This window comes from Carcharodon carcharias, chromosome 5 (assembly GCF_017639515.1).
Source record: "Carcharodon carcharias isolate sCarCar2 chromosome 5, sCarCar2.pri, whole genome shotgun sequence".
Taxonomy (NCBI): domain Eukaryota; kingdom Metazoa; phylum Chordata; class Chondrichthyes; order Lamniformes; family Lamnidae; genus Carcharodon; species Carcharodon carcharias.
This window is the reverse complement of record NC_054471.1, coordinates 140,152,272-140,171,818: the sequence shown is the minus strand read 5'-3', so window position 1 is coordinate 140,171,818 and position 19,547 is coordinate 140,152,272. Positions and strand designations below refer to the sequence as shown.

Genomic DNA, 19,547 nt, shown 5'->3' with positions numbered 1-19,547 from the left:
TTTTAATCCTGCAAAGTACACAGTCTACCTCAAATTATCCTGCAAGGGTAAGGTATCTCAACAATTTGAGCAATAGGTGCAGTAGTAACACGAGTGGCATTCTTTACTAACAGGATGCTGCCGTCAAGGCAAAAAGACACTCTGCCTATCACACAAATGATCAAGGTGGTATATGAATTTTAGTGACGATGTGATGCCAGGTATGTAGGCCATATGTCCCTATCAATGGCAGGAGGCCATAAAACCCTGCCTGTGGTTGTTAAAGAGGTTTCAGTGGGACTGACAGCATCCTCTGTGGGCACAATTGAGAGGCAAGGAGGGTGTTGCCTATGTGGTACCGGGGAAAGAGATATCTCAATTTTGTTGGAAAGGGAAGAGGTTATGCTAAGGGAGTATTGGGAGTTATGGGCCAAATTAAAAGCAGGGCTTCAAGAGTGGTAACCCCATGATTATTACATGAGCCACATGCTAACTGACATAGGAACACACAGATCAGAAATGTGAACATGTGGCTAAATAAGGAAGAGTTACATTTTGTGTGACTCCAGCACCAGGACTGGGGCAGACAGGAGCTGTATTGGAAAGGGCTGCATGCAAACTGGGCTGAAAAAGATAAATAAGGTGGTAAAGGTCTTTAAACCATTAGTCATTTGGCAGTACAGAACTTGAGTATTTCTGAAAAAAGAGACATGCTGTCGAAGCTTTTTGTCTTGTACTCATGAGGACAGTTCATAAGGATACCAATAGTAAAAAGAACAACAATTTATACTGCATGAGAAGAAAGTGCTGATTGATTAGCAAGTGGACTCTGATTGGTAGAGGCATCGCTATGGAGAATGCACTAGGGAATAGTAAACTGCCAAACTTTTCAAATTCAAACCAGGCAGATCGACTCTGATTTGTCAAGGCTGCTGAGTATAAGGAAGTGGAACAGGAGAGAGTGGCTTTGTCAACACTATGTTAACAATAAAGTTTTGATTTTTTAATGTAAAAATAATGATTTTCATCAGTCACAACGCTAGACATTTAAAATAACTGCAAGACAGCAAAATGAAGTCATTGTTTCAACAAACTGAAGAGAAGGGAGTATTCTTATTACTTCTGAGGCAAGAGTTGAGTGGTTTCGCTTCATTTTGATAACAATGCTGACACATTGACATTCCACAGTGGGTTAGAAATTTTTGAAAGCTTATTGGCATTATGTTTTTCCAGCTGTACTCATTCACTAAAGGGATTTTGGAAAATGGCAGTTAAATACTTAAGAACATAGGAATTTTAAGGAACAGGAAGAGGCATTACACACAAACCCGTTCCTTCTGGAGTGATGGGAAGGGCAATTCCAATTACTTAATGAGAGTAAGGGAACCTCCATTCTTCAAAAATTAAGAAATGAAATACCAAACAGGATCACTTTCGAATTATAACAATGCAATACAGAAAATATCACCATTCTGGTGAATCTCATATTAACACCCCTAATGCTGGGGCACCCAAAAAGGTGCACCATAATCGCATTGGGGCTTAAGCCATGACTTGTACAATTTTATCATTATATCATAACTGGTGCACTATATGCTCCCTTTTCATAGAAAAGCAAAATTGTATTCACTTTCTACATACTCTTTATGCACTCACATTTTTAAGGAATTATAGGGTAGAAATTAGACCCCATTGTGCCTGTTTCTTTTTTGGAAAAACGGGATGTTTGGACTAACTTCTGGACATAATTGATCAGAATCAATTTTCTTTCATGGGATATGGGCATTGCTCGTAAGGTCAGCATTGGTTGCCCATCCCAAATTTGTCTTGAGAAAGTGGTGGAGCCGTCTTCTTGAACTTTGGTTCATGTGGTGTATGCACAACCACAGTGCTGTGAGGAAAGGAACTCCAGGATTTTGACCCAGTGACAGTGAAGGAACAGCGGCATTGTTCCAAGTCAGGATGGTGTGTAACTTGGAGGGGAGCTTGTAGGTGATGCTGTTCTCATGCATCTGTTGCCTTTGTTCTAGGTGGTGAGGTTGTGGATTTGGAGGTACTGTCAAAGGAGCCTTAGTGACTTTCTGCAGTGCTTCTTATAGATAGTACACACTGCTGCCTTTGTGCATTGATGGTGGGGGGAGTGAATGTTTAAAGTGGTGGATGGGGTGCAATCAAGCAGGCTGCTTTGTCCTGGATGGTCCAAAGCTTCTTGAGTGTTGTTGAATCAGTACTCATCCAGGCAAGCTAAAGGTCTGTCCACAGCATAAGAAAGCTTATAATGAGGACAATAATATGAAACAAATTATTTTCATTCATTTTGATATGTGAACATTTCATTCATACTTGACACTTATATCATTCATAAAATAAATTTGAAGAACAGTACAGGTAATATTATGTAAAGCCCTAATATTGTGAGGTGGGCAAAGTTCTACTTGCCCCTGGCAAGAACGTATCTATATCAGGAGGAAGCAGGAGAATGAATGGGACTAGGTCAGTTGCTCCTGCAGAGAGCTGGCATTCTTTGAATCTATACATATTTTGCATTAGTTTTTGCAAATGATCATAATGGTGAGAATGTAATTGTTCTAGAAGATGATGTGCAAAACTTGCAAAATTCAAGATGGCTAAGTTATAGGGTTCCAATGGCATGCACCCTAGGCTGCTGAAAGAAGTCAGACAAGAGATATCAGGAGCTCTGGACATAATCTTTCAATCCACCTTAATACAAGTGAGCTGGAAAATAGCTAATAAAGATGTTTATTCAACAAGGGAGAAAATATAAACTAGGTGACTGTAGATCAGTTAGTTTAAGTTCTTAGGGTTCAATTTTAGCTCCTGGACAGGAGCAAAGCAGGCAGTATGCCCATCTGGGAGCCGCAACAGGCAGTTTTGGACAATTTTAATACCCGGGTGTCATCACACCCACACATGGAGTGCCCATACAAAGCAACCAGGAGGTTGGTTGGAAGAGGCTGCCTGGTCTTTAATATCAAGAGGCTGCAGCCAAGGGTATGGTCCCCAGCATGGGCTAACTGATCTGAGAGGGAGTTCCAGTTTTAGGGAGGAGGAGGAAACCCAGGGCAGGGGAGGCTGTAGGTTTCCTGGTGGAGCTCAGAGAGGGTTCCTTCAGCATGCAATGCTGATTTGATGGCAGCAGTGTGAGCAAGATGACTTTGCATGGCAGTAGCCTGAGCTTACACTCTAGCACTTTGACACTGGGTGGCTGCTGTTTGTACTGTAATGGATCCCACAAAATGGACCATTAGACACTGCAGTGTGGTTGGCTCTGCAAATGAACAAACTGAGTTGGCCACCACTTCCATGCTCACCAGGATGCTTTGCACAAAGCCATGTGCCAAGTTGGTGTTAGACTCCTCCATGCTCCTTAAAATTGTTTGCATTCTTTCTGATAGGCTTCCCAATGGATCAAGCATTTCATTGTACGTACCTACCAGTGTCTTCTATAGGGTGCCCATCAAAGTCCTCAGCTGAGTCCTCTGCCACAGAACCTTTTTTTTCATTTATTCATTTATGGGATGTGGGCATCGCTGGCTGGGCCAGCATTTATTACCCATCCCTAATTGTCCTAGAGAAGGTTGCTCTGAGCTCAACCCCCTGGCATTGGTCTCCATGGCTATCTGCTCCCAATACCTCTGAATGTGTGTCTGGGGGAGCCTCCTTGCTCTCCCTTCCTTTTTACCTCCACTACCATCGCCTCCAGGGCAGTGTCTGAAAACCTTGGAACTCACTCTCTTGCACTTTTGTGCCATTCCTCAATGTTTCCCAGGTCATATTTACTTTCTGTATGACTGGATATTTGCCAGCACCTGCTGCAACCCCGGTGCACCTCCCCTTTAACAGGTGCAGACTAATTTTAAAAGTGCAGGATTTAATTGGTGCTAACGAGTTACGATTTTGGGTGCTGATGCATGCAGCCAATGAATAGCCTGGTTAGTGTGGCTGCATTCAGAAATCATTCAAATGAACACAAAATTGGTGTGCTGCCTGCATTACAGGTTAATCACATCACAATCCTCGCGTCCATTTTTGGGGGCTACCCGATTTAGGTTCCAAAGAATTTTAGAGTACAGAAGAAGGTTATTTGGCCTATAATGCTTGTGCAGTTTTCTGAAAGAACTATCCACTTAGTCTCATTTCCTTGTCCTTTGTTCATGCCATGGCTTCTCGCATTTGTGATACATTCTCACCTAAATGTTATGTGCTGAATTTATGAGTTTGTTCATGCAATTTATTTTTGGGTTAGCTAGTTAGAAGTTTCAATTTTGTATGAAATAATATTTTCAGTTGGTTTGCCTCTCTGGGTTACAGAATCAAAGTTCTTCAGTGAGATTCTAATTTCCCGTTGAATGCTGGTTTAACCACTAAGGAACAGTTCATGCCAGCTAGTACTGATTTGATTTATGATTCAAGAAAGCTATGACTCATTCCTCATAGTTGAGCCAGATGTAGCCAATTTTCCATCACTGCAAAATATTGTTTGGCAGAGAAAAGCAGCAAATTGCATGTCACAAGTGGCATGAATGTAATAATTTTTTGGGATTCAACAAATTTGTCCAATTAACTTCACTTCACACATGAAGGCTTCAGAGAGAGTGCAGAAAAGATTCACGCGAATGGTCCCAAGGGTTAAGAACATCAGCTATGTAGCTATATTGGAGAAGACGAGGCTGTTTTCCTTAGAGGAAAGAAGGTTGAGAGGAGGTTTGATAAAGGTATTCAAAATCATGAGGGGTCTGGACAGAATAGGGAGGGAAAAAGTATTTTCAATGGGGGGGGTGGATCGAGAACCAGAGGGCACAGACTTGAGGTACTGTAATTGGGAAAAGAAACAATGGCAACATGAGGAGAAACTTTTTTTATGTAGTGAGTGGTTAGGATCTGGATTGCATTGCCTGACAGTGTGGTGGAAGCTGGTTCAATCGAGGCATTCAAAAGGGAATTGAATTGTTATCTGAAAAGGAAGATTGTGCAGGATTATGGGGAGGAGGTGGGGCAGTGGCAGTAAGTAAATTGTTCCTATGGAGAGCTGGAGCAGATACAATGGGCTGAATGGCCTCCTTCTGTGCTGTAACCATTCTGTGAATCTGTATAGGCACATACAGCTGAATTTTAACACACAAAATCCTGTGTTTTGGGTTTGTGTCAAATGTTAAAATTTTAAACATCTGAAACCTGACAACAACCCGCCTCAAACCTGCACATTTCCTGTTTTAATAATGGCAGGACAAGGGGCAGTTAGCCAATCCATTCTCAGGAGGTGGTTTGGGGTTGGGCTGTTTGCAACCTGTGACACAGTTGACTACACCATTCACCTTCAAAGTGTCCCTACTCTTGTCCAGATGGGTGGGACTGCATCTGCCTGGTTCCATTATCTACTTGATCATAGGTAGAGAATTATCTGCAATGGCTTCTCTATCTACTCTCATGTAGTTACCTCGGGTATCCCCCAAGGAGATATCTCCTTCCCTCCAAATTATCATCCACATGTGGCCCCTTGGCAACATAATTGAAAACACAGTCGGTTTTCACTTTTTTTTCCGTTCATGGGATGTGGGTATTGCTGGCTAGGCCAGCATTTATTGCCCACCCCTAACTGCCTTTGAGAAGGTGGTGATGTGCTGCCTTCTTGAGCTGCTGCAGTCCATGTGTTGTTGGTACATCCACAGTGCTGTTAGGAAGGGAATTCCAGGATTTTGGTCCAGCGACAGTGAAGGAATGGCAATATATTTCCAAGTCAGGTTGGTGTGTGACTTGGAGGGGGAATTGGAGGTGGTCATGTTCCCATGCATTTGCTGCCCTTCTCCTTCTTGGTGGTAGAGATCTCAGGTTTTGAAAGTGCTGTCAAAGGAGCCTTGGTGAGTTGTTGCAGCGCATCTTGTAGATGGTATACACTGCTGTCACTGTGTGTCAGTGGTGGATTGAGTAAACATTTAAGGTGGTGATTGGGCTGCCAATCAAGCAGGCTGCTTTGTCCTGGATGGTGTCAAGCTTCTTGAATGTTGTTGGAGCTGCACTCATCCAGGTAAGTGGAGAGTATTTTACCAAATTTTTGATTTGTGCTTTGTAGATGGTGGACAGACTTTGGGGAGCCAGGAGGTGAGTTATTCTTCACAGAATTCCCAGCGTCTGACCTGTTATTGTAGCCACAGTATTTATATGGCTAGTCCAGTTTAGTTTTAGGTCAATGGTAATCCCCAGAATGTTGAAAGGGATTCAATTGAAGCTAATGACATTGAATATTATGGAGAGATGGTTAGATTCTCGTTTGTTGAAGATGGTCATTGCCTAGCACTGTGTGGCACTTGCCACTTACCAGCCCAATCTTGAACAAAAACAGAATTACCTGGAAAAGGCCAGCAGGTCTGGCAGCATCGGCGGAGAAGAAAAGAGTTGACGTTTCGAGTCCTCATGACCCTTTGACAGAACAAGTTCTGTCGAAGGGTCTTGAGGACTTGAAACATCAACTCTTTTCTTCTCCGCCGATGCTGCCAGACCTGCTGAGTTTTTCCAAGTAATTCTGTTTTTGTTATGGATTTCCAGCATCCGCAGTTTTTTTGTTTTTAGCCCAATCTTGAATATTGTCTAGGTCTTGCTACAAATGGACACAGACTGCTTCAGTATCAGAGGAGTCGTGAATGGTGCTAATATTGTGAAATGATCAGTGAAAATCCCCACTTCTGACTTTATGATGGAGGGAAGGTCATTGATGAAGCAGCTGAAGATAGTTGGGCCTAGGATACTACCCTGATGAACTCCTGCAGTGATGTCCTGGAACTGAGATGATTGACTGCCAACAAACACAACCATCTTTCTTTGTGCTAAGAATTACTCCAACCAGTGGAGAGTTTCCCCCCGATTCCCAGTTTTGTTAGGGCTCCTTGATGCCACACTCGGTCAAATGCTGACTTGATGTCAAGGACAGTTACTCTCACCTCACCTCTTGCGTTCAGCTCTTTTGTCCAAGGCTGGAATGAGGTCGGGAGCTGAGTGGCCATGGCAGAACCTAAACTAAGCATCAGTGAGCAGGCTATTGCTGAGTAAGTGCTGCTTGGTGTACACTGATGATACCAAGTTCTATTTCACCACCACCTCTTTTGACCTTCCCACAATCTCTAAATTATCTGACTGCCTATCTGACATCAAAGACTGGATGAGCAGAAATTTCCTCCAATTAAATATTGGAAAGACTGAAGCCTTTGTCTTCAGTCCCTGGAACAAATTCCATTCCCTTACCATCGACTCTATCTGTCTCCCTGGGATTGTGTACAATTGAACCAGACTGTTTGCCACCATAGTGTCATATTTGACCCTGACAGGAGCTTCCATCTACAATTCCACACCATTACTAAGACTGCCTATTTCCACCTTCATAATTTCACTTGACTCCACTCCTGCCTCAGCTTATCTGTTGCTGCTTATGTGGCTCAGTGTCATATCTTGTTTTATGATGGCGCTGTGAAGCCCCTCGGGGCACTTTTTTATGTTAAAGGTATCATATCGATAGATGTTGCTTTTGTTGACAATAGTGTTGTAGTCTCATTCCGTGCCAACATTTTAAAGCAAACAGCAAACCCCATGAAGAAATACTAGGGTAGAGGTAGGTTTTAAGGGGCATCTTAATGAAGGAAACTGAGGTAGAGGTTTAGGGAGGGAAATCCATTGAAATATAAATTTGCACAGGTGAAAGGGCAATCCTAGCAAGGAATTAAAGAAATGCTTTCCAAACATTCTACAAGCTCAAATGAGATCATTCTCACCTATTGTAGTTGATTCACTTTTCTATATTTTTCAATGCATTCCTCACCTGCAAACTCTGTGGCGTTCCAAAGAAATAGCTGTTTAAAACTTAAAACCTATTCCAATTAAACATGTTTGGATGGTTGGATAAGGACATGATTTGGTGATTTTTGGGTCAGATTCTCTTGAATTTTTTATGTCATGTACAGTTTTCACTATGGGGAATAATACAATGGTTACTGCCCAAGTTTTGAACTTGAGTTGTGGATTTTAGTTCCAGCTCATTTCCAATGATTGAAACAAGCTGACAACATAGTGCTGAGAGAAATAATGAGCATTGTCAGCTATAGTTATATTCCAAGTTCATCTCCTCCCTAGAAATTTGAGCATGGCTCATTTTCAATACTAACAATCACAGTAAGGAATATTGCACTATCACTCTAAACAATATGTTATCAAACTAACTGCAATAATGCAAGATACTTATCTGATCATACACCTGATTCTTGCTATCAGTACTGCTTCCCCCACCTCCAGTCAGAATCCATCTCAGGGAAACACAATACTCCGGATACCAATTAGATGACAAGAGGTGCTAAGGAGGTGACTTTCAGCTGATACACATCCACTCAAAGAGCCAGAAGCCCTGCATGTTTGTTTCATGCATTTTTCCCAGAGGTGCTCACCTCATGCTTTGTGACTTTGTGCGGAAAGCACGAGGCCTCATTCCATGGCAGACCAATCTGCTGGTTGGGCTGGATGAAATTAAGAAGTAGGTCAGATTTAGCCTATAGGCTGTGGTTTAGAGAGCCTAGCCTTAGGGAAAATTCTAAAGGTTTATCAGGCTAGTCATCCTGCTCATCGTATCACACCATATCACACCAATATGAAGTGATCAGCTCCTGTGCTCCGGTGATGAATTTTGAGTCTGATTCTCTGTATGAAGGTCTCATGGACTTTTGGGGAATGGTCAGCTTTATAAGACCTTAATTTTTATGTTTCAGCAGCAGGAAAGCAGGAGTATAACTCTGACAGACAGCAGTATTAAGACATACAAAATGGGCTAAATAAAATTTCCATGAATCCATGAAACTGTTGAAGGCTGCATAAACTTTTTTCCAGATCTGTTTTGGAGAAATGTTTCTTTTAAAAATATGAACAATTGTTTTCACTGTCTGTATCATATCAATTGTGTTTTGTTCTGTAATTTCATGTTACTCATGCACAATGGTTGATTGTACAGCTGATTTACTTATCTTATGCTTCTAACATTAGTAGCAAATGGGGAAATAAAGCCTGATTTGGTAACTACTTGCACTATAAAAGCTGAGTTGAAAGTGTCAAGCCAGTGGAGTGAGTGAAATTTATGATCAAAAAGTGAGACCTACTGCAATTAGATTTGGTGTAATTATTTTTAAGGGTGAGTTAATAATTGAGATTTTAAATCAAAATAAGTGACAGCCTACATGATAGAAACATAAACAAAACAAACAATGATAATGGATTTTCTGAAAAGTTGGAAGCACAAGTCATCACTTCAGGCTTTGTTTTCCCGCCACTTCAAACTATAACTCAACAAAAGTCAAGAATTGGTGTAATTGGCAAAAGTTAATGGAACTGGAATATTTTTACCAGCCCATAGGTTATCTTTGATACTGGTTAAAACTGTTTAAAAGTAAATCAGAACTTGGGCAGCTTGGCTGGCGTTGATTATGATTATTGGCCCCTGTGTTCATGTTGCTGTCAGTGAACCTAAATTGCACTACAAACTGAAGGATCTCACTTGTGGGAGGCTGGAACTTCAAATGGACACAGCCTCATCAAAAATGCAACTCTCTACAATAAAAATAGTGTGATGACAAACAAATAAATATCAGCTGGTTCCTCACCAAGATAGCTTGTTTCACTTTTAAAACTCCTCTTTTGCTATTGTGGGTCTATAACTATGCCATTGTGCTGCAGATAATAGTCTCAAACTTGCACAGTACAATGGCAAACCAGAATGCTGGCCACCATTAGCACATTCCTTAGCTAATATCACCACCATCAATACCCCTATGTCCTTTTGGCAAACTCTTCTTACCCTCCACCTATCACTGGCCCTTTATCCAGCTCTACCTGTCCCACCCCCCTCTACCAGCTTACATTTCACCTCATTTCTATTTTTCTTTAGTTCTGATGAAGAGTCATACAGACTTGAAACATTAACTGTATTCCTCTCCGTAGATGCTGTCAGATCTGCTGAGTTTTTCCAGCTATTTTTGTTTTTGTTTCAGATTTCCAGCATCTGCAGTATTTTGTTTTTACACTGTTGGTTGCCTCTCCTATGGATTTCAGTGGTGAAGCATTATGTGTTTGCATAGGAGAACTCTATTACCTTGGCAACTAATCCTTAGTTGTAGTATGGCTTCTTTCTTAACATCAAAAGAGTCAAAATTAAATGTATAAAGTTCTGTTTGTCCAATGGACTACCTAAGGATTTTAAAATGGGGTTTTGCACTGGACTGCAGTTATACTACACCAGGCATGTATCATTAATGATATGAGACTACCACAATTCTTATTTTAGTGTATTTGGAAGTCAGATGCCCAATCTGATTCCTATATTATGCTGCCAACATTGTTTTGCCATGTACTCAAAGCCATTGTACATCAATACAAAAATGTTCATACAACAGCAGCCTTAGTTAAATTACTGATGCATGCTAAGTATTGACATCAAGATATTTATGAAACACACAGTACCACATGGGAGACATTCTATTTATTTATTGGGCAGAATTTTGACTTTGGCATGCAGGCTCGGCGGTGTTGGGTGGGTGCGGTTGGGAAGCCAACCGCTGCCCATGATCAGCACCACACTGTGATTTCACACTGGGTGGGCCAATTAAGGCCTGCCCAGCATGAGATGCAAGCGGCAGCGCTCAGCGCCACCTGTGTGTGCGGGGGGAGGAGGGTGAGCGGCCCGAGTGTGAACTTTGCATATGCGCGCGAGTGAGCACTTCATAATCTTCCTGAGGCACAGAGCTGCTTCAGGGAGATGAAGCACTGTTTAAAAAAAAATAAAGAAAATAAAAACATTATAAAACATGTCCCCTCATGTAAATCTGTCACATGAGCAAGGACATGTTTTAATTCAAGTGTAAAATTTTTATTTGTTTTTATTTGCTTTAGGAAACCTCATCCTGCATGTGGATGAGGTTTCCTCAAAAGCCTTTTCGCCTGCCCGCCGAACATTAGGTTGGACGGGCAGTGTAAATTTGAATTTAGTTACCTTTTTAATGGCCTTAACAGGCCTTTTAATTGTTGGTGGGCATGCTGCCGACTCCAGCATGTGCCCGCTGAACAAAATATCGCGGGACTGCATGATGACGTCGGGACGCTTGCCCGACATCATCGCACCTCATTTCACGCTTGGCCAAGTTGGGCACGCGCCCACCCGCTGAACTTAATATTCTGCCCATTTTTATGGTGAAAAACAGAATTTATTGTGTATTTCACTCTTAATTAGCATTTCATGTGTCCGGTTATGTTTATACATTATAAATATTTCAAAAATGGCATTTTTGCATCAATAAAGCAATTCATGTTCTGTGAAAAGTGGAGCGGCGGGGGGAACACCTGATTTACTGGCTGAGTTTGGTCATTGAGATTTTGAGAACTATTCAATTCCTGTTTATAATATCTGCCGCTTATGCCAACAGGGGCCAGCTGCCCTGTGAAAATGGGATGTGTTACCTGCAACAGTGACAATTCCAACACAAATGAGGAAAACAAGAAGATACAGGACTGCTATCGCACACTTGATCCCTGCCATCGAGTTCCAGTGGTTGCAAAAACTGCTTGCTGTGCCTCTCCTTCCTGCTGGTCCTTAAGAAAATGAAATGAACAATGTTATGACACAGCAGTTGGTAAAGGCTGTTATTTAAAATCACAGAGGGAAACTTTAAACAACTGTCATAACCTATATTTTCAGGTGGTATGTTTTGAATTGCAGCTCGAATTCAGGAATAAGACTACCAGTTCTCGAGAGGTTTTTATATCAAACTACATGAGACATTTATTAATTTACACAAGTTAAACATATACACATGGTTACAAGTTACTACTATCATAACTTTTTAAACAAATTCCCAAACTAATCCCAACTAAGGCAACAACAACCCATGGACTTTAAGCAGAAACCAGGCAAAGCATTTTTACCTTACAAATTCAAAATGAGGTTCCTTTCACTTTGGTTCCTTTGCAGGCAGTTATTGGCTTTGATGTTACATGCCTCTGCCCTGCACATACAAAACTGCTTTCTGTTATACTCAGCACTTCTCTTTAAATGTAAATTCTCATTGGATCATCAGGCTCTTTGAACTCCATCTCTTCTAACAATAAAACCCCTTTCGTAGTACCAATTTTATTAATAATATAAACATTGATTGGTGTCTCCTAGCTAGGTGCAAGATTTCTCCCCCAGTCTTGCTCTATTCAACAAAATACATATGTACCTTTACCTTACTGTTTACATCTCACGACTACCACATATCAAAGCACCCAGACTAGCTGTCTTTAATCCAATTAAAAAACACACAGACACACCCACAGATATAACCTCTATTTAAAAAAAAATTCCAATGACATTATGTATATTAATAGCTTCATGACAACAGTTAGTGGTTGCTCCCTTTCCCTCTTGCCACAACTGGTTTTGATTACATGGTGACACATTACCGAATCTACTGCACAAATCCTGATAACAGTGTGAAATTATCTAAAGCATTCCTTTGCAATACCACTATTACAGGATGAAGCATAAACATGTTGTTCTCCTTCTAATTACATGCAGCATGGCAGTGCACAGATCCATGGGTCCATGGATATTCCCTCTTTATATTGTGAAAAAAAATTACATTAAAAAATATTCAGTTAAATTTACAAAAGGTTTAACAAATGGCAGATTTTAATTTAAAAAAATGTTTTGAGTCAAATTATGAAAGGCTAGTCACTACAATGGGTAGATTTTACGTGGAGGTTTCCTGTTTTCCACCCCCATAACTTCAGCAAAAGATCGGCAGAAACTCTGGAGCGATGGTGTAAAGAACTGTTTATGCCATTTCTTTGGGGTTTGGCTGAACTTGCATCAAAGTTACGTCGGATGATTAGGACAACCCATATGCAAACAAATGGTAAAACATTAGACAAAAAGACAGCGCTTTTTTCATAGCCCTCACATGTGTCAAATTGCGGCATTTTGAGATTCACCATTGGTTGAGAAATGACTGACCACACAACAAAGGGGTTAAAAAAGTATGCATTCACGTCCAGTGTGTGCTTCTGTCTATGTTCTTGAAATTGGTTATAAACAGTTACAAAAATAACACGAGTGCCAGAATTATGCTCTAAACTCTGGTTCCCGAATCAGAATTAGAAAGAAGGAAAGAATTTGCATTTACATAGTGCCTTTCATGACCTCAGGTTATCTCAAAGCATTTTGCACCCAAAAAAGTCTGATCGCTGTTGTAACATAGGAATCATGGCAGACAACATACGTACATAAAAACAGAGGCCAGGAATACACTGTGAAACTGCTGCAGAGGCACTTGACACTATTCACTTTTCAGCAGTTTACTCCTGACAATTCAAAGTTGTATCTTTTCACCAAAACATTATTTTTCCAATAATTTATATTGTTACATTAAATAATATGGAATATGGTAATTCAGTGCTGAAAAATTGAATTGTCAGGTAATTTATTTTCAGTGACTTTGAAGAGTAGACTGTATTGGATATCACATAAAATAATTCATGGCACTTTCTGCCCAATCGGCTTATGCCAATGTTTAAGCTGCACACGTACCTCCTCCCATCCTAGTTTATCTAACTCTATCAGCATCGCATTCATGTTTTTCTGGCTTCACCTTGAACGTAGCTGTCCTATTCATCTTAATTACTCAGGTTGGCAAATGTTAGGAAGTGGCATTCCACGAGGGTCAATGCTGGTACCACTGTTGTTCACCATTTTCATTTTTTTCAGGCTCAGGAAATGGCAACACAATTTCAAAACTTGCAGATGGCAGCAAATTGGGTAGTATAGGTATTACAGAGGAGAACTCTGTGACGAAATACAGGAAGACATGAGTAAAGTTGCAGAACCGCTGTGTAACTCACAAATAAACTTCAATATAGATGAATGCAAAGTAGTACACTTTGGTAGGAAGAATGAGGAGGCACAAAATTTTTGGAGAACAAAGAGTTGAATATTTGCCCCCCCACATCCCCTACCCTGAAGACAGTGATGCAGGCGGGGAGCTCCCTTAGCTCCCTCATCTAAATCATTAATATATATTGTGAATAGCTGGGGTCCCAGCACCAATCCCTGCAGTACCCCACTAGTCACTACCTGCTATTTGGAAAAAGACCCGTTTATTCCTACTCTTTGTTTCCTGTCTGCCAATCAGTTTTCTATCCATCTCAATACACTACCCCCAATCCCATGTGCTTCAATTTTACACACTAATCTCTTATGTTGGACTTTGTCGAAAGCCTTCTGAAAGTCCAAAAAAACCACATCCACTGGTTCCCCCTCATCAACTCTACTAGTTACATCCTCGAAAAATTCCAGTAAATTTTGTCAAGTATGATTTCCCTTTTGTAAATCTATGCTGACTCTGTCCGATGTTGCCACTGTTTTCCAAGTGTTCAGCTATTAATTTTTTTATAATGGACTCTAGAATTTTCCCCATTACTGACATCAGGCTGACTGGTCTATAATTCCCTGTTTTCTCTCTATCTCCCTTTTTAAATAGTGGGGTTACATTAGTACCCTCCAATCTGTAGGAATTGTTTCAGAGTCTATAGAATCTCGGAAGATGACCACCAATATATCCGCTTTTTCTAGGGCCACTTCCTTAAGTACTCTGGGATGTACATTATCATGCCCTAGGGATTTGTCGGCCTTCAATCCCATCAATTTCCCCAACACCATTTCCCTACTAATACTGATTTATTTTAGTTCCTCTCTCTCACTAAACCCTGTGTTTCCCAACATTTCTGATCTATTATTTGTGTCATCCTTTGTGAAGACAGAACCAAAGTATATATTTAGCTGATCAGCCATTTCTTTGTTCCCCATTATAAATTGCCCTGTTTCTGACTGTAAGCGACATACATTTGTCTTCACCAATCTTTTTCACTTCACATACCTATAGAAACTTTTACAGTCAGTTTTTATGTTCCCCACAAGCTTACTCTCATACTCTATTTTTCTCTTCTTAATCAATCCCTTGGTCCTCCTTTGTTGAATTCTAAACTGCTCCCAATCCTCAGGTCTGTTGTTTTTCTCTGGCCAATTTGTATGCCTCTTCCTTGGATCTAATGCTATCTCCAATTTCCCTTGTAAGCCATGGTTTGGCCACCTTTTCTGTTTTACTCTTGCGTCAGACAGGAAGAAACAATTGTTGCAGTTCACCCATGCGCTCTTTGAATGTTTGCCATTGCCTATCCACCTTCATCCCTTTAAGTAACGTTTCCCAATCCATCATAGCCAACTCGCGCCTCATACCATCGTAGTTTCCTTTATTAAGATTCAGGACCCTAGTCTCAGAAGCAACTACTTCACTCTCCATCTTGATGAAGAATTCTATCATATTTTGGTTGCTCATCCCTAAGGGGCCTCGCACAATTAGATTGCCAACTATTGCTTTCTCATTACACAATACCCAGTCTAGGATGGCTTGTTCTCTAGTTAGTTCCTCAACATATTGGTCAAGAAAACCATCCTGTATACACTCCAGGAATTCCTCCTCTACAGTATTGTAACTAATTTGATTTGCCCAATCTATATGCAGATTGAAGTCACCCATAATTGCAGATGTTCTTTTGTTACATGCGTCTCTAATTCATGTTTAACGCCATTCCCAACATCAGATGATCAGAATATATCATGGATCTTGATAAATGGTACAGGACACAACAGAGATTTGAACTTGAAATTCCAGAATTGGCATTGGTGTTTAAGTTACTGGACTGTGCTCGCATTTCACACATGGATGTTTTTTTTAGTACTAACAGGGGTTCAGTTCCAGAAAAAAGAAGCTCTCCTCGATCAAATGGCTGCTGCCCTAAAAAAAATTTCTGGAGAAACAGACGTTCCCTGCCACTTTTTTAGCAAATGCTAACAACTATGCTGTGAAACAAAGAATAGAAGATTCAATGGTAGCCGAATTTCGAGGTCGACCAAATATTAGACAAAGATTCTTATTCAAAGATGGGGTTAAGGACAAGAGGTCTGAAAATGGTCATAACCCTAGCCAATTTGAGAGTTGGAACAAAAAGCACGTATGGGACGGTGACTGTAGGCATTTAAACCCACAGAAATATATGGGAAATGGTTAATCGGTGTTTTCAGTGTGATTCCCAGTATCATTACGTGATGAACTGCCCACAACGAAGGAATGATGCTTTTGAAGTGTCCCATGAGAGGGATTTGTCTGAAACTGAAAATGCTGATGGTACCTGCCATGATGGAATTGTACTGATCACTGAGAGTTTGAAACTGGTAATGAGTATCTTGATTGTAGACTCCTTCAATTGTGCAGTTCTGGACAGTGGTTGCACCTCTATGGTGTGTGGCATGGACTGGCTTGACTGTGACCTGGAGTCTCTCGATGAGGCAGAACGGCAGAAGCTCAAGAAGTATGAAAGCTCTACCTGCTTCAGCTTTGGAGATGACAATACATTAACATCCTCCAAACGAGTAGCCCTTCCTTTTAAGATAGCAGGGATCAATCTGTTTATCTGCATTGACGTGGTTTCTAGTGAGATACTTTTATTGTTAAGTCAATCTGTAATGAAGAAGGCTCAGATGACACAAGATATAAAGAATGAAAGAGCAGTCATGTTTGGAAAAACTGTAGATCTACATTTTACTCGGTCAGGCCATTACTGCTTGACACGAAGGAAGTCGGAAAGTTCTTATCAAAAAGTTCATGAAGCTTTGTTCACTGCTGAGAATAAGAATTTGGTGGACAAAAAGATCATTTGGAAATTAACATTGACATTTTGCACATTCGGCACCACAGAAACTGAAGACTCAACTTCGGGATGTGGGATTGATCGATCAAGGATACGATGACCTTATTGAACAAATCACCGCTCAGTGTGAAATTTGTCTTAAATATCGCAGGACACCACGGCATCCTGTTGTGGGTGTGCCACTAGCCAGGGAGTTTAACGATGCAGTGGCAATGGACTTGAAAGGTTGGAAGGAATTTGGGGTATATTCTGAAGTACCTGTACAGATGGATCTGTACAGAAAAAATACTCCCAGATGGCACATATAAGGCCAAAGCGAGATTAGTAGCCCGAGGCTTTGAAGAGAGACTGGGAGATCGGTCAGCGTGGATGAAAGCAAAAAACTGCAGATGCTGGAAATCCAAAACAAAAATAAAAATTCCTAGAAAAACTCAGTAGGTCTGACAGCATCTGCGGAGAGGAACACAGTTAACGTTTTGAGTCCGAATGACTCTTCAACTCAGCAGGTCTGACAGCATCTGCGGAGAGGAACACAGTTAACGTTTCGAGTCCGTATGACTCTTCAACAGTGCTGCTGAAGAGTCATACGGACTCGAAACGTTAACTGTGTTCCTCTCTGCAGATGCTGTCAGACCTGCTGAGTTTTTCCAAGTATTTTTATTTTTGTGTCAGAGTGGATTTGCCTACTGTGGGGAAAGTGATGTTTGAAGATATTTTTTTTAGCTATTTTAGAATCTTATTCCTGGGGGTGCAAATCAATTGATATAAAGGCTGCATTTTTACAAGGGGAATCGTTTCAAAGGGAGGTATTTTTTGAAACCGCCCAAAGAAGCCGGGGATATAGAAGGAATACTACGGAAATGGAAATAGAACAAATGCGTTTATAGATTGAATAATGCATCAAGAGTATGGTATTTTTCCGTGAGGTCCATCCCATTGAAAACAGGTTGCATTCAGTTAAAGGCAGACCCCATGATGTTCTACTGGTACCATAAGGACAAACTAGCTGGAATCTTTATCATGCAAGTTGATGATTTCCTGTGGGGAGGCTCTAGAATTTGAACAGTGGGCAATCGAGAAGATAAAGAAGGAATTCAAGGTCAGAAGTCAGGCTTCAGGGGCTTTTAAATACATAGGTTTAGACATTAAGCAGAGCAAGTTAGGAATGACATTGAATCAACAATCCTATCTAGAAAATGTTAATCCCAATAACTCGGGTTAGATCCTCACAGCAGATCCTGCTACCAAGGAAGAAATGGAACAGTTGAGAAGTTTGATTGGGCAGTTGAACTGGTTGTGCATTCAGACTAGGCCTGTCATTAGTTATGATGTGTTGGAGCTGAGTACAATGATGAAACATGCTACAGTTGAGGAAGTTCTGAGAGCAAATAAAACACTGAAGAAAATAAATTCTGAGAGATATGTGCTCAAGTTTCAAGCCTTGGGTGATCCAGAAGATGTGAGGTTGGTCATTTTTAGCGATGCTTCACATGCCAATCTTCCAGATGGGTCCTCTAGTACAGCAGGGTTTATCATATTCCTGGTCGGAATGAATGATAAATGTTGCCTGCTGGCTTGGGAGGCCAAGAAAATAAAAAGGGCAGTGCTTAGCTGCTGAAACGCTGGCCTTAGTAGAAGCATTAGATATGGGGGTTCACTTATCCAATATACTGACAGAAATATTATATAAGGGGTAATGTGAGAAAAATTTGCCTGTAGAATGTTATGTTGATAACCGGTCTCTTTGGGATAATGTTCATTCCACAAAGTGTTGCTGAAAAAAGGCTAAGAATAGACCTAGCCGGCATAAAATAAATGTTAGGGAGGAGAGAGATCTCTAAGATAAAATGGGTTGACGCAAGTCACCAGCCACCAGACTGTTATATGAAAAGAAGTGCTAGCTCTCAGAAATTATTAAATATATTGGAAGAGAGGTGTCTTATGTTATTATGATGAAATGAAAAAAGACAATTTTTTTGTTTTATTGTTTATATATATCTTTGGTAAAGGACATACGGGAACTATAGACGTGGAAATACGTCATATTATTTCCTTCTGTTTGTTTCAAAAATAAAAGAATCTTATTTAATTTTTTTCAAAGCTTTAATTTAAAAAGAAAAGAGGGGAATCTGTCAATGTATAGGTAATCACACTGCATGGCAATCATCTTTGTTTAAAGATAATTGCTAGTTAAACAGGTGATGGACATTGATTATCCCATCTAACCAGAATAAAACGATACAGTTGGAACATTGTGTGGAAGCTACTTGGAAGTCAGTAGCACTGAAGACCTGTCTTGAAAATAAACCAGCTTGAACCAAAAGACCAGCCTGGATTAATTCTTATTTAGAATAACAACAGATGCCCTCTTTGCCAGAGCTGGACAGAACATTCATTTTATTGACAGACAGAGCCTTGCAGGGACATTGGGCTTTGTGTCTCACCTTGATCGCTAGATTCTCCCAGGTGTAGGGCATCATTGATTGGACCCATCTGGCCATCAAGGCACCAAGTGGCCAGCCAGTGAGACCCTTCAGGAGGAGGGGCTTCCACTTCCTCAACATCCAACTGATGTGTGATCACAACAAGAGCTTCCTCCATGTGTGTGCTCACTTTTCTGGCAGCTCCATGATCCCTTTATTCTTCACCATTCCAGGCTGCCTCAGATCTTCACTCCAACCTCCAAAGGGCATGGATGGATCCCAGGGGGCAAGGGAAATTCTTACGACAGAGTCCTCTATAGGAGCCCCAGAGAGAGGCACAGAGGTGATTCAATCTATACC

General features: G+C 40.8%; 1 protein-coding gene across 2 annotated transcripts in view; it reads right to left on the bottom strand.

The window, feature by feature from the left end:
• Nucleotides 1-19,547, bottom strand: part of scara5 (scavenger receptor class A, member 5 (putative)) — a 146,922-nt gene that overhangs the window by 105,942 nt on the left and 21,433 nt on the right. For both annotated transcript variants that reach the window (XM_041188055.1, XM_041188056.1), the window contains exon 3: nt 11,479-11,610. In XM_041188055.1, the coding sequence (XP_041043989.1) occupies nt 11,479-11,610 (132 nt within the window). The remainder of the gene's footprint in view (nt 1-11,478; nt 11,611-19,547) is intronic.